This window comes from Monodelphis domestica, chromosome 3, assembly GCF_027887165.1.
Source record: "Monodelphis domestica isolate mMonDom1 chromosome 3, mMonDom1.pri, whole genome shotgun sequence".
Lineage (NCBI taxonomy): Eukaryota > Metazoa > Chordata > Mammalia > Didelphimorphia > Didelphidae > Monodelphis > Monodelphis domestica.
This window is the reverse complement of record NC_077229.1, coordinates 317,738,425-317,754,273: the sequence shown is the minus strand read 5'-3', so window position 1 is coordinate 317,754,273 and position 15,849 is coordinate 317,738,425. Positions and strand designations below refer to the sequence as shown.

At 35.6% G+C, this 15,849-nt stretch overlaps 1 protein-coding gene across 1 annotated transcript in view; it reads left to right on the top strand.

Annotated features, from left to right (window-relative positions):
- The window catches only part of CPA6 (carboxypeptidase A6), a 364,762-nt gene that overhangs the window by 299,701 nt on the left and 49,212 nt on the right, over window positions 1-15,849 (top strand). Inside the window, 2 exon segments of the mRNA XM_007487010.3 lie at window positions 5,560-5,670; window positions 6,033-6,123. Coding sequence (XP_007487072.2) covers window positions 5,560-5,670; window positions 6,033-6,123 — 202 coding nt within the window.

The following is a 15,849-nucleotide window of genomic DNA, read 5'->3' as shown; positions in this document are numbered from 1 at the left end:
TATCTAGAATAAAAAGGGAATTGGCAATTGAGGAAAATGTCAGCGGGACATCAAGTATCATCAAGTATGTTTGCTATCCAAGATATATAGTGAATTAGCTCAAAAATAAAGGCCAGGAATCATTCCTGAGTGGAGAAGTGGTCAAAAGAGATGAACAGATTTTCCAATTAAGCATTGCAGCTATTAAAAACCATATGAAAAATTGCTCCAAATTGCTAGAAAGTTTTGCCTAAAACTCAGCAAGTTTTCCAAGATGACAAAAATGGAAATCATCAGTGTTGGAGGAGCTGCAGGAAGACAGGTACCCACTAATATGTTTGTTTTTCTTTTAAATTTTATTTTCTGTCTTAGTAACAACTCTAAGATGGACAGGCAAGGACTAGGCAAATGAGTTTAAATGATTTGCCAGAGTCACACAGCTAGGAAGTAACTAATATAGTTTTTATGGAGCTATAAATTGGTCTGGCTTTTATCAGAAACATCTTGAAATTTATTTAATAAAGTAACTAAAATATCCATACCTTCTTTTTTTAACAATATTTTATTTGGTCATTTCAAAACATTATTCATTGGAGACAAAGATCATTTTCTTTTCCCTCCCCCTCCCCCCATAGCTGATGCACGATTCCACTGGGTTTCACATGTGATCTTGATTCAAACCCATTTCCATGTTGTTGGTATTTGCATTAGGGTGTTCATTTAGAGTCTCTCCTCAGACCTGTCCCCTTAACCCCTGTAGTCAAGCAGTTGCTTTTCCTCAGTGTTTTTACTCCCACAGTTTGTCCTCTGCTTGTGGATAGTGTTTTTTCTCCTAGATCCCTGCAGATTGTTCAGGGACATTGTATTGACACCAATAGAGAATTCCATTACATTCAATTGTACCACAGTGTATCGGTCTCTGTGTACAATGTTTTCCTGGTTCTGCTCCTTTCGCTCTGCATCACTTCCTGGAGGTTGTTCCAGTCTCCATGGAATTCCTCCACTTTATTATTCCTTTTAGCACAATAGTATTCCATCACCAACATATACCACAATTTGTTCAGCCATTCTCCAATTGATGGGCATCCCCTCATTTTCCAGTTTTTGGCCACCACAAAGAGTGCACCTATGAATATTCTTGTACAAGTCTTTTTCCTTATTATCTCTTTGGGGTACAAACCCAGCAGTGCTATGGCTGGATCAAAGGGCAGACAGTCTTTTATCGCCCTTTGGGCATAGTTCCAAATTGCCCTCCAGAATGGCTGGATCAATTCACAACCCCACCAGCAATGAATTAATGTCCCTACTTTGCCACATCACCTCCAGAATTCACTACTTTCCTTTGCTGTCATGTTAGCCAATCTGCTAGGTATGAGGTGATACCTCAGAGTTGTTTTGATTAGCATCTCTCTGATTATAAGAGATTTAGAACACTTTTTCATGTGCTTATTAATAGTTTTGATTTCTTTATCTGAAAACTGGCTATTCATGTCCCTTGCCCATTTATCAATTGGAGAATGGCTTGATTTTTTGTATAATTGATTTAGCACTTTGTAAATTTGAGTAATTAAACCTTTGTCAGAGGTTTTTATGAAGATTGTTTCCCAGTTTGTTGCTTCCCTTCTGATTTAAGTTACATTGGTTTTGTTTGTACAAAAGCTTTTTAATTTGATGTAGTCAAAATTATTTATTTTACATTTTGTGACTCTTTCTAAGTTTTGCTTGGTTTTAAAGTCTTTCCCTTCCCAAAGGTCTGACGTATACTATTCTGTGTTTGCCTAATTTACTTATAGTTTCCTTCCTTGTGTTCAAGTCATTTTCATTCACCCATTTTGAATTTATCTTGGTATAGGGTGTGAGGTGTTGAACCAAACCTAATCTCTCCCACACTGCCTTCCAATTTTCACAGCAGTTTTTATTGAATAGTGGATTTTTTGTCCCAAAAGCTGGGATCTTTGGGTTTATCATATACTGTCTTGCTGAGGTCATTTGCCCAAGTCTATTCCACTGATCCTCCTTTCTGTCTCTTACCCAGTACCAAATTGTTTTGATGACCACTGCTTTATAATATAGTTTGAGATCTGGGACTGCAAGGCCCCCTTCCTTTGTATTTTTTTTTCATTATTTCCCTGGATATCCTTGATCCTTTGTTCTTCCAAATGAACTTTCTTATGGTTTTTTTCTAATTCAGTAAAAAAGTTTTTTGGGAGTTCAATGGGTTTGGCACTCAATAAGTAAATTAATTTGGGAAGGATTGTCATTTTTATTATGTTAGCTCATCCTACCCATGAGCAGTTAATGTTTTTCCAATTGCTCAAGTCTAGTTTTAGTTGTGTGGAGAGTGTTTTGTAGTTGTGTTCATATAGTTATGTGTTTGTCTCGGGATTAGATTCCTAGGTATTTTATTTTGTCTAAGGTGATTTTGAATGGGGTTTCTCTTTCTAGTTCTTGCTGCTGAGCTGTGTTGGAAATATATAGAAATGCTGACGACTTAGGTGGGTTTATTTTGTATCCTGCAACTTTGCTAAAGTTGTTGATTATTTCAATTAGCTTTTTGGTTGAATCTCTAGGATTCTTTAAGTAGACCATCATGTCATCCGCAAAGAGTGATAACTTGGTCTCCTCCTTGCCTATTTTAATACCTTCAATTTCTTTTTCTTCTCTAATTGCTACAGCTAGTGCTTCTAGTACAATGTCAAATGATAGAGGTGATAATGGGCATCCTTGTTTCACTCCTGATCTTATTGGGAATGCATCTAGTTTATCCCCATTGCAAATGATATTAGCTGATGGTTTTAGATATATGCTGTTTATTATTTTTAGTAATGACTCTTCTATTCCTATGCTTCCTAGGGTTTTTAATAGGAATGGGTGTTGTATTTTGTCAAAGGCTTTTTCTGCATCTATTGAAATAATCATGTGATTTTTGTTGGTTTGCTTGTTGATGTGGTCAATTATGTGGATGGTTTTCCTAATATTGAACCAGCCCTGCATCCCTAGTATAAATCCTACTTTATGATGTTTTGGAATCAGTACCATGTTTGTGTCATAAAAGGAGTTTGGTAGAACTCCCTCTTTGCTTATTATGTCAAATAGTTTGTATAGTATTAGGATTAACTGTTCTTTGAATGTTTGATAGAATTCACTTGTGAATCCATCAGGCCCTGGGGATTTTTTCTTAGGGGGTTCTTTGATGGCCTGTTGGACTTCATTTTCTGATATGGGATTATTTAAGAATTCTATTTCTTCTTCTGTTAGTCTAGGCAGTTTGTATTTTTGTATATATTTGTCCATATCACCTAGATTGGTATATTTATTGCCATATAATTGGGCAAAGTAAGTTTTAATGATTGCCTTAATTTCCTCTTCATTGGAGGTAATGTCCCCCTTTTCATCTTTGATGCTATTAATTTGCTTTTCTTCTTTCCTTTTTTTAATTAGATTGACTAGTACTTTGTCTATTTTGTTTGTTTTTTCAAAGTACCAGCTTCTAGTCTTATTTATTAGTTTAATAGTTCTATCACTTTCGATTTTATTAATTTCTCCCTTAATTTTTAGGATCTCTAATTTGGTTTTCTTCTGGGGGCTTTTAATTTGTTTGCTTTCAATTTTTTTTATTTTCATTTCCAATTAATTGATCTCTGCCCTCCTAGTTTGTTAATATATGCACTCAGAGATATGAATTTACCTCTGATTACTGCTTTGGCTGAATCCCAAAAGGTTTGAAAGGATGTCTCACCATTGTCATTTTCTCGATGAAATTATTAATTGTTTCTATGATTTGTTCTCTAACTAACTGATTTTGGAGTATCGTATTATTTAATTTCCAATTAATTTTTTATTTATTTTCCATGTACCCTTACTGATCATTATTTTTCCTTGTGATCTGAAAAGTTTGCATTTATTATTTCTGCTTTTCTGCATTTGTATGCCATGTTTCTGTGACCTAGTGTATGGTCAATCTTTTTGAATGTGCAATGTGGTGCTGAGAAGAAGGCGTATTCCTTTTTGTCCCTATTTATTTTTCTCCATATGTCTATTAACTCTAATTTTTCTAACATTTCATTCACTTCTTTTACCTATTTCTTATTTATTTTTTGATTTGATTTATCTAAATTTGATGGTGGTTGGTTCAAATCTCCCACTAATATGGTTTTACTGTCTATTTCTTCCTTCAATTCTCCTAGTTTCTCCATTAGAAATTTGGGTGCTATACTATTTGGTGCATACATGTTGATTAGTGATATTTCCTCATTATCTAAAGTCCCTTTTAACAAAATATAATTACCTTCCCTATCCCTTTTAATCAGGTCTATTTTTGCTTTGGCTTTGTCAGATAGCACGATTGCAACTCCTGCCTCAGATTCCAGATTCAGTTCAAATAAACACTCTGACCACAATAGTGCTAAATATATCTTTCCTAGGATCATAAAAAATACATAGATATGTTAGTGATTAAGGGTACAGGATGTCAGTTGAACATAATAGCAGTCAGATGTGATTCTCTTAGTTCTCCATGAGGCTTGCCCTAGGTCCTGATAGCATCAGCTAGTGGATTAACAATTGGAGTTGTTCTTGGTCAGAAGCACAATTCTTCTTTGTAATTATTGTTGTTGTTCAGTCATTTCAGTTATGTCCAATTCATCATGATCCCATTTGGGGTTTCCTTGACAGATATTTGACATGGTTTGCCATTTTCTTCTCCAGTTCATTTTACAGATGAGGAAACTGAGGTAAATAGCATCAAGTGTCTTGCCCTGGGTCACACAGTTGAATATGGGCTTGCAACCTACTGAAGGAAAATAATACACAAAAGGAGACAGGAGAGTGAAGAGGAGACACCAAGTGCCATGTTGGGGCATCTTGTTACACAGAGTTGAAACCAAGCAGAGCAATAGATGCAAAGTGGAATAATTTTATGCCTGAGACAAAAATCTAATGTTAGGATGAATGAAGTAAATCAATCTCTTTTTGACTTACTGTATTATAAGCAAATACTTCAAGAGGAGTATCTCATATCCCTAACTCAATAATCACAGAGAGCCTAGAATTCTCTAGTGAGTCATGAGGGGAGGGAACTTGGATGGTTTCAGAGGTAAAAACTGAACAAAGCCTAGATATCTCTAATGAATAAATAAAAGTTGGGCATTATAAATATGAATATTAAAAACATTTGGCCAATTTAGGAATCTTTTAACACTACTGCATGAAGTGAAATTATGTCAAACAAAGATTATTCTTATTGTTAGCAAAAACTCACACAAATCTATCAGTTTTGTATAAACTAGCAGTCCAATTCAGAATCCAGGGATGTGAGCATCTGAAAGTGGAGAGGACAGAAATCCGTTCCAGCCAAAGGCCTTGAAATGGAAACAAAGGAGAATCAAAGAGAAAGTACTAGAGAATGGAGAATGAGCTGGAACCTCATAAGCTGAGCTGAAAAGAATTGTTGGCATAAGGATGACCGCCAAAAGAATGCAAGGGGTGGGGGGGGGGGGGGGAGAAGAATGACTGAGCTGCAGCTAAGAAGCTAAGAAGGGAGTAATAAAATGTAAAAGAAATTTATTCTTTGGCTTTTAGGTTCTTCAGACATATCGAAGTGATCCTGCCATAAGGAAAATGTTAAATCACCTCTATTTCTACATTATGCCTGTTTTTAACGTTGATGGATACCATTTTAGCTGGACCAATGTAAGTCATTTTGTCTTTCCACTGGTCACTGGATAAGTCTTAGTTTATAGAATTTTAGAAGCCAAAGGCCTTTAGGAATTGTCAAATTCAACTACCTGATTTAAAAGAGGAGGTCAGAAAAGGTAAAGTTACTTGCCCAGTCACAGAGATAGTTAATAGGAGAGCCAGGAGTCGAACCTCTATCTCTTGATTATTAATCCAACATTGCTTAATTAACTCTGCTAACCCCTTTCTCAGGTGCTCAAAAAGAAAATCATGCATAAGTTCTGAAATTAACTGAGTAGTTGATCTACTGTTGTGTTGTACATGTGACTAACCTGTAGGTATTCTTTTCTTTCATCTATTTTCTTAATTGAGGTTAGGATCGATTTTGGAGGAAAACAAGGTCAAGAAACTCAAGGTTCCGTTGCCGTGGAGTGGATGCTAATCGTAATTGGAAGGTGAAATGGTGTGGTAAGTTTGGAAATAATTGGAAATTGGATCACAAGGAGCCCATAGGTTTCACACTTCAGAGTGATGAGCCCATTAGCAATCCAGCAGGAGTCTCTTTCTAGTCTATGCAAGACTAACATAGAAAAGCACAGACATAGGGTCTCTGTCATGATTCTCAAAGGCAATAAGGATAGCTGTATGTGTGTATGTTATATCTTTTAGGACCAAGAATTTAAATCTGTCAGTCAAATTCTGAAAATTGATCATTTAAACATAAATGTAAAAAGTGGAAGGAATGATGTATATGTGTCACAGAAATAGCTAGAGCAGTAACTAATTTGTGATTTAAATCTGGTTGAGTAATTTTAACATCCTCACCCCAACCATGTTTATCCTGTCATACTGATGAAAGCTGCCAAATCTTTCTTTCTAGTTATAGTCAACCAGTCAGTCAGATGGAATATATTTGTTAAATTATATAGAGACAATTTTACTTTTTGCCTACCTTTCCATTTCAACTTACTCCTTTTAATAAGGAAATAGTTTTCTGGCTTCTTATACATTGATGAGTCCATGGTCTCTACCATGTAAAGACAGACCCCTTTCACCAATCCAGATCACAACCTGCCCAACTTTTACAAAGGGGTTTAAAAAATAACTTTTAAATCGGGGATAAAAATGTGGGGAAAGAACAATCAGATATGTATGTCTTAAAGCAAGGAAAATCAGATACATAAAAAGTGGAGAAAAGCCTATTTGAGGCCAGAAGAGAAACAAAGAGACTGTGTGGAAACATGGCCACTGAAGTCACTTTTTGCTTTCAGAACTACTCCTGGCCACAAGAGGGTCACTTTTTCCAAAAGTCAGCCCAATCTTAGGTAAGCAGAAAGTACAAATTAGTAGATTTTTTGAAAAAGACAATCTAGAATTTTTTGTAAGATACTAATAAAGGAATAGCCTGGCTTTTTATGCCTTGATCAGCTATTGGTCTCAATCACGTGGGAACCTCTTTCAACAGTACAGATAACAACCTCTTCATGTCGTTCTATAAAGTCACTAAAGAGACTCTACTGTATGTGCTAGAGACTTTCCTTTGTGTGTTTTTTAATATTTTATGGATACAAATGTAGCCCTTGAATTATCTACATATTATCCTTCACTCTAGTTACATGACTGACCTACTACTACCTTTTCTGATCTTACATAGCATTGATTTATACAGCACTCTAAAAGTACTACAAAAATGTGTTATCCATGATAGTAATGTGTATCCTTGATAACTAGAGAGAACTGAAGAAACTATCGCTATTTTAATGTATTTTTGATGGTACATTCAGGAAACATGTCTTTGATATATTACTTTTACTAATATAACAACTCCCTATACCAGTTTGCATTTTACAAAAGAGCTTTTCTCACAATCCTTTCAGGCAAGTAGTACAAGTTTTACCATCCTGAGTTTGCAAATGAAAAACATTGAGAATCATCCATTTAATTTAATTGACCCAACATTTATTAGGTACCTGCACTATGCAAAGTACTATGATGGGTGCTGGAAATATAAAGACAAAAACAAAATCCCAGGCCACCAGAAACTCACATTTTATGGAAAGAATTTCCCATAATCCTCCATATGATAATTGTCAGAGCAAGGACTTGCTACCATGGCCAATGCTTTTCCTCAATACCATTCTACCATTCACAATATTATTCTCATGTGCTATTGTTTATATCCGGGGGCAGGGGGTGTCCAGACATTTTAACTTTTTGATTCTAATAAGAACCTTGAGGGAGGCAAATAATCTTGTGGCATTGGACTTTCAAAATTATACATAGCCTGGTGACCTGAGAGGATAGTGTTATACAGTTGAAGTCAATCAAAAAGACTAGCTTCATCCTGAGCCTGAATGCTCTTGTGGAAAACTAATTTGACTCAATAACATTCAGACCATACTGTTTCATACACTAATTTGAAAATACCACCTTCCTTCGTCAAGTTTGAAGAAATTTTCAGAAGGCTATGTCCTCTGTTTTTCCATATGATACAAAAAGGATGAATATGTTCCCTTGTCAGAGAGCTTAAACTTAAATGTACAAAAAGCAATACTTCCAGAATAAAATCAACCTGCTTTCACTGTCATTGCTTCTAAAATATTTAAGGGCTTTTATCTCTATCTTGAAGATATATTGTGAAGAGAAATAAAACTATAAGCATAGTATGAAAGATTACCCAAGGATTTTCTACTGAGGACAAAACCACTTTAGTAGGCTAGCGTTCACTAAGTATGGAGTGACTCAGACCCTACAAGTCTCTCCTGGAAAATAACATGGACTGCACGCGCAATCTAGTACTGGGCTTTGCTTCCAGATGACTATAGCTCGTTTCTCAGGACCTTCTCCCTCAGTTGTGTCTGTCCCTGTTATGGAGGCAAGAGGAGCAAGATGTTTCTCCCACTATTGAAGTGTGGCCCAAGCAGTTGAAGAAGGCAACTGCCTAGCTTTGCTAACAAGGCATTATTTCCTCTCTTCTCTTCATCATGTTCAACTCAGCCCTTTTATTGTAAGTCCCCATACTTTTCTGCATCAATCTGCATCACCTTCCTTTCCCTCAAGTGCAATGAATTTTGGAGCACAAGCCAGCTAAAATTTAAGCTAAAACAGAATATCTGAGAGGAGCACACACATCATCATTCCAATTTTACAGGTTGGAAAACAGAAGCTTATAAAATGTAAGTGACTTGCCCAAGGTTACCTGGCAAGTAATGAGCAGAGCCAAAACTTGAACCTAGATGCTTTGATCCCAAGTCCAGTGTTCTTTCCATTACCCTGTCTGCCCCAAATTCATCAGATCAAAATTGTTCTCTGTCTCCAGCAGATGGGAACCAAGAGCTTAAAGATTGCACTATCAGTCCTTTATATCCCCACACATTCCCCATTTCTAGTTAACAGATAGCACTAGCTGAGTAACTCTAGCAGTCCAGCTAATGATATTGTAAAGTTAGACTCTTTTGTTTATAAACTCTCCCTATCTTGTTTCATTGAAGTCTCTAGCTTCCATTTGGTTTTCCTTCTCTACTGAGCTTATCTGTCTTGTGGATACTTTTTTTTTCCACTTTGGTCTCTTGCTTTCAACCTTAGTCTTAGCTGATAATTCCCTCAATTCCTTCTTTTGGATTTTGATTCACATGGATTTTCCAAGCAGAGTCAATATTCAAGACCTAGAATGAATTACCTCCAATTTCAGTTAACTACTATTCATAGCAGTTCTTAAAATGAAAGATAGAATGATACATAATTTATTTTACATGCTAACTGATCCTGAATATGCTGGCAGAAAGATTTCCAAACTATACCACATTACAATGGAAAGCACCATTGTAGAACTGAAATTGAACCAAGGAACAGATAGGAACAAATTTTTATCTTAATCCAGAAAAGTGACAAAGCATCTTCAAAAACTAGTGTGAGGGACAGAAAGATTAATAATCCACTATTGAAACTAGTTGGTTTAGGCTTTATCTTTTATTTTCTTCATTACACTATCTACTGCAAAATAGATTCCCCCAAAGGCAAGTAGAGCCCAGAAAAGAAAGATAGAAACAAGCAACTCAGTCCCTAAATTCAGTATGTCAATCCCTGAATATTTTGACAGCTAATTGCACTTTAATTACTCGACTGTGAATATTCTCTTCCTGCTGGGTTTTTGGAATATCACTCTCTCCTAGTTTTCCTTCTGGCCCAGAGAAACAGCTCCTCTTCTACTCCCCTCTGTGTCTCTGTACCCAAGACCCCCTCCTCAGGAGAATTTCCCAGAAGTCTTTCTTCAGTTCCCAATTGCTATTCCTGCCTCATGCACTGTAGAGTTCTCAACTCTTCCATTTTCCCCCAACGGTTCTTTTTTCCTACTCCCCATCATTACAATACCAAGGACAACCACTTTCTACTATACTATGCTGCTGAGTATTTCAATTGACCCATGACATCATCAGTGTGAGTACTCCCAATGCAACTAATCCACATTTTTTGTTCAAGTCCTTTCATAAATCCTTCATAAAGTTTCTACCCAACAAACTAAAAATCATCTTCTAAAACTTTTAACATGCTATCAATAAGCCATACATCCATTATTCCTTAATCTATTTAACTGCCATCCTTTTTCCAGTCACAACTCCAATCCATCCTCCATTCAGGCACTAAAATGATTTTCATTTTGCATGTCATCCCCATATTCAATAAATTCCAGGGGCTTCCTATTGCCTCCAAGAGCAAATACATTCTGTATTTATTTCTCATTCAAAACAATTCATAGCCTAGTCCCCTCCAAATTTTCCATTATTCTTAAACATTATTCCCCACTATACTCTTCAAGGCAACTACACTGACCTCTTCACTGTTCCACAAACAAGACACTCCATCTCTTGACTCTGGTTATTTTCTGTAACTGTCACCTATCCCTGGAATACATTCCTTCCTCTTCTCTGCCAACTGTCCTTTGTGGCTCCCTTTAAGTACCAACTAAAATTATACATTCTATATGAAATTTTCCCCAGGCCTCTCAATACCAGTGCCTTACTTCTGTTAATTATTTCCTATTTATCCTGTATATAGCCTGCTTCATATATGTATTCATTTACATGTTGTCTCCCCCATTAGACTGTTAGCTCTTTGAGGACAAAACTTTTCTTTTACCTCTTTTTTGTTGCCCCAGTACTTAGCACAGTGCCTAGCCCATATTAGGCACTTAATAAATATTGATTGATGGATTTCCAGGATGACATATTTTATACCAGACCTACCCAATTCATAGCCCATAGGTGAGTGAAGATGCATTAAAATGTAATTGGGAAATGTTGAACAAAATAAATAAAAATATAATATGACAGATAATATTTATTTGTGGTTTTCTAAGTCAATATGTAACCACAAGGATACATTTCTATTTGAGTTTGACACCCCTGTTTTACATCACAGCCTGGGCACTTCATCATTGACAATATGCTATATTGCCTGCCTGCTTTCAACACAAATTTCTTCTTTGGGAATTTTGTCTGGTCTAATGGCTCTTTCCATGTGCATTTTTATCGCTTTTTTTTTACTAACTCATAAACTGCATTGAGGGCTGATATGTTCTAATGTGATGATTCCAAAGATGAAAATAGTTTTATATAAAAAACCAGACCCAGATCTTTTCCATGTTTTAATCTGTTTGTCATCCTCTTTCTAGTTTCACTTGTAAATATTTTTGGATTAATCTCAGGTAGGTCTCATGTCAAGTTCCCACCCCACCCCACCCCCTTCTCTTTTCATTGTTTTACAGAGCCAATTTGTTAACAGTTTTCCATAAACCACCTCCATAAGGTTTTCTAAACTGGTATTGCCCTTGACTGCCTCTATAAAAATAGAAAATGAATGTTGTTATGTAGTAGTGTATAAATATGCTAAAAGAAATAATTTACTTACCCTGAAAGTATCAAATATTCCTTCCTGTCAGAAAATCTGTTTCTTCTGATCTAGAATAAAGGAATGCTTCAAAATAGAATTGAAATTATTTATTCACTTCATATCTCCTTAGATAATTTTCATTTTCATCATGTCCCATCAAATGAAAGGCACCTCAGTCCAAGGGTACTATTTGTTCCCACCAATGACCCAAAATTTATAGGGAGAATCTAGAGGCAAATGAGACCGATGTAGTAGATAGATCAATCATTTAACAAATACTTTTTAAGCACTTCCCAAGTGCCAGCTACACTGTGCTAGGTACTGGGCGTGTAAAATAAAATGGGAAAATTGAAATAGCCACTGCCCTCAGAAACAATATATATTTGTATGTATGTGTATGTTTGTTCATTGGTATTCAGTCATTATTCAGTTAAATCCAACTCTGTGGCCTCATCTGATGTTTTATTGGCAAAGATATTAGAATTAGAATTAGAATTTGCCAATTCCTTCTTGAGCTCATTTTACAGATGAAGGACCTGAGGCAAATAGGGTTAAGTGACTTGCTCGGAGTCACACAGCTAGTGTCTGAGGCCAAATTTCAATTCCTGAAGACGTCTCTCTGACTCCAGACTAGCTCTCTAGCTGCTGTATCAGCTTTTTGCCTCAATGTATACCCATAGTTACATATATCCACATGCAGAACATAAGCAAAATAAATGCAAAGTAGCTTCAAGGGAAGACTCTGTGACTAGAGACATTAAAATAGGCAGAAGAAACACTTGAGATGAAACTATAGATTTTAAGAGGTAGAAGTGAGGAGGGGCTTTTGAGTCACAAATGCTCCATGTCACCAAAAAGGTTAGACTTTAAATTCACGAAGGGAGTTTGTAATAATTTGTAGTAAGGCTATAAAAGTAGATTAGAGCCAGGTATGATCATTATACTTGGAGTCTGGAAACTTGGGTACTAATCCCACCTCAGACACATAATAATGTGACCTTATACATGTCACATAATCTCTACAGAGCCTCAGTTTTCTCATCCCTAAAATGGAGATAATATACTACCTATCTTATAGAGTTGTAGTGAGAAAAACATTCTACAAGCTTTAATATATAAATATGAATTATTAATTTTATTCTTTCCTCCAAGATAAATGCCTTCTCTGTTTTCCATACCTACCATACTGTAAGCATGACTGACATATCAGATTCTGGAAATCCCTTTTATTTGGATGGACCAGGGTATGAATTCATTGCACAACAGGCAAGAATGTAGCTATTTCCCACAGCTATAGAAAAGGAATAATTAAAGGAACAAGGTGTCAGAGGAGATTGAAAGTTTTATATCTTGGGTATAAATGGAGGAGTTTGCCTTGGCAAAAAGGAGAGCTTCTCATTCATCCAGATGTTGTACTTATTGCCAAAGGCATAACTGAGAAAATAACTCAAAACTGGGGCGAGGGAGAATATCTGTAGAAACAATCTATGCTGTACTGCTATGGATGTCCAGGGAACTTGCCAACAATCTCAAATTCCATAATAACATGAAGAGAAAATAAAAGCAAGGGTAGGTAATGGAGTATGAAAAATATTGCACAATACTGTAGGAAAAATGTTAGGGGTGCTTTAAAGGTGATAAGGTGATATGTGATAAGGATGGTAACAAGAGTAAGGACAACAAAAGAGGATTTTGTAACTACCAGGGGAAAGAAGGTCAAAGAAAGAATGTAATTACTGATCACCACAAATGAAATGATAATTGGTGACATAGAGAAGGAAGTGATTTTCAATTTGTATTCTGCTACTGTTTTAGCTGCTGAAGAAAATACACTTTGGATGGGAAAAATCAGAACAAATAAATTTAACAAGGGTTGATACCAAAGAGGAAGAAAAAAAAAGAGGACAGCACAGACTTTGTAGTTATTTTGTATGTACTTACTTATATGTACACATTTCAATTTTTCCAGTAGAATGTAAACTTCTTGAGGACAAACTTGACTTTTATTTATGTCTATAGAATCCTAGGCCTTAGTACAGGGACAGTCACATAACAGACACTTAATAAATTCTTGTTAATTGATTGATTGGCATTCCATTCTAGTTTTTAGAAATGGAGACAAGTCTATTGCTTCCACAGTGTTTTAGGGTAGCTGGTTTGGAATTTCAATCTTTTTTTCAATCTAGCCATCTATTTCCTCACATTTTCATGCTTTAAATTTTTCCAGTGATTTTTTTTGTTTTTTTGTTTTTTTCCTCCTCAACACCAGAATGTGAACACCTGTTTCTTCATTCTCAATATTGCACTTCTTTCCTAATTGAGCAATCATTTTCTACTTTTTATGCAATAAAAAAGTCCCAATACATGTGGAGTAATTTTTAATGCTCACCAAATGTTAATCTCACTAAAAGTCTTCAATAGATATTCTTATAAAAGGGAAGGTTCAATGCTACAGAACTGGGACTAATATTCTCATAATTTATAAGACCTTAAACTTCTATAAATATCTGAGAATACCATTATAAACAAAACAATTCATTTTTAAAACTACCTGCCCAGGGGCAGTTAGGTATCTCAGTGAATTAAAAGCCAGGCCCAGAGACAAGTCCTGGTTTCAAATTTGGTCTCAGATACTTCCTAGCTGTGTGACCCTGGGCAAGTTACTTAATCCCAGTTGACAAGCCCTTACTGCTGTTCTACGTTGGAACCAACAACTGATGTTGGTTCCAGGTCAGAAGGTAAAGAGTTTTAAAAAAGAAAAAAGTACCTCCCCAAGAAGGGGTGCCTAATTAGTTGAATTTCTTTATTTTCCTAGTGAAAGAAATAAAGCGCCACCTGCCATGCCCTCCCTTTCTTGTGGTTCAGCTAATCAATGCTTTGTCTCTGTTCTTTATGTTCCATTCCACTTTAATGTAGCTCTGTTTTAAAGGGAAACTTACAGACTATGTTAAATTTGGCTAGTATATAGTTTAAAACACCCATAAAATATTCATATTCACTCAAATAAGCAGATAATGAGGAACAAATAGAAGAAAGCATTATAAGAATTTAGAGTTAACCTTCATTTTTACCAAAGAAAGTATTTATACTAAGGTTTTCCTGGTTGCCCCAGGCTACTACCTCAAAAAGTACTCTCCTACCTCAAAATATCACATGTGTACTTTTCTATATGTTCTATCTTCCTTGTTTATCTAGTTGCATTGAAACACCTTAAGCGCAAGAATTGAGTTCAGTTTATCTTTATATCTCAACCACTTGATATAGTGTCTTGTACTTAGTAACTCTTTAACAATGGATAAATTTGGGAAAGAAAGAAAGAAAGAAAGAAAAGAAAGAAAGAAAGAAAGAAAGAAGAAAGAAAGAAAGAAAGAAAGAAAGAAAGAAAGAAAGAAAGAAAGAAAGAAAGAAAGAAAGAAAGAAAGAAAGAAAGAAAGAAAGAAAGAAAGAAAGAAAGAAAGAAAGAAAGAAAGAAAGAAAGAAAGAAAGAAAGAAAGAAAGAAAGAAAGAAAGAAAGAAAGAAAGAAAGAAAGAAAGAAAGAAAGAAAGAAAGGAAGGAAGGAAGGAAGGAAGAAAGAAAGGAAGAAAGAAAGGAAGGAAGAAAGGAAGAAAGAAAGAAAGGAAGAAAGGAAGGAAGGAAGGAAGGAAGGAAGGAAGGAAGGAAGGAAGGAAGGAAGGAAGGAAGGAAGGAAGGAAGGAAGGAAGGAAGGAAGGAAGGAAGGAAGGAAGGAAGGAAGGAAGGAAGGAAGGAAGGAAGAAAGAAAGAAAGGAAGAAAGAAAGGAAGGAAGAAAGGAAGAAAGAAAGAAAGGAAGAAAGGAAGGAAGGAAGGAAGGAAGGAAGGAAGGAAGGAAGGAAGGAAGGAAGGAAGGAAGGAAGGAAGGAAGGAAGGAAGGAAGGAAGGAAGGAAGGAAGGAAGGAAGGAGGGAGAGAAGGAAACATAGTAGAGTATTGAGCATTATGGCTAAATCATATTGATGTATATAATCTCTGCCTGTTCACTGAAGCTCAGTAACAAATGGGAGAAGACCAATTTGGGTGGGTGAATATAAAGTACGAAGAATCTGAAGAAAGGGAATAAGAGAATCATGGAAGGTTTCCATTAATTTATTTAAGTATCAAATCATTGATAATGAGCAAAATGTAATATTTTATATTTCAAGATTACAATATAACTTAAAAAAACAATATTCTCTAAGCTAAAGGAACAAATACAGCTAACTATTAATGATATCTACATTTTCAACAGTTTTTTCCCTCAACTGTATATGAAAAGCATAGAATTTGAGGTTGAAAATTATAGAATTTAA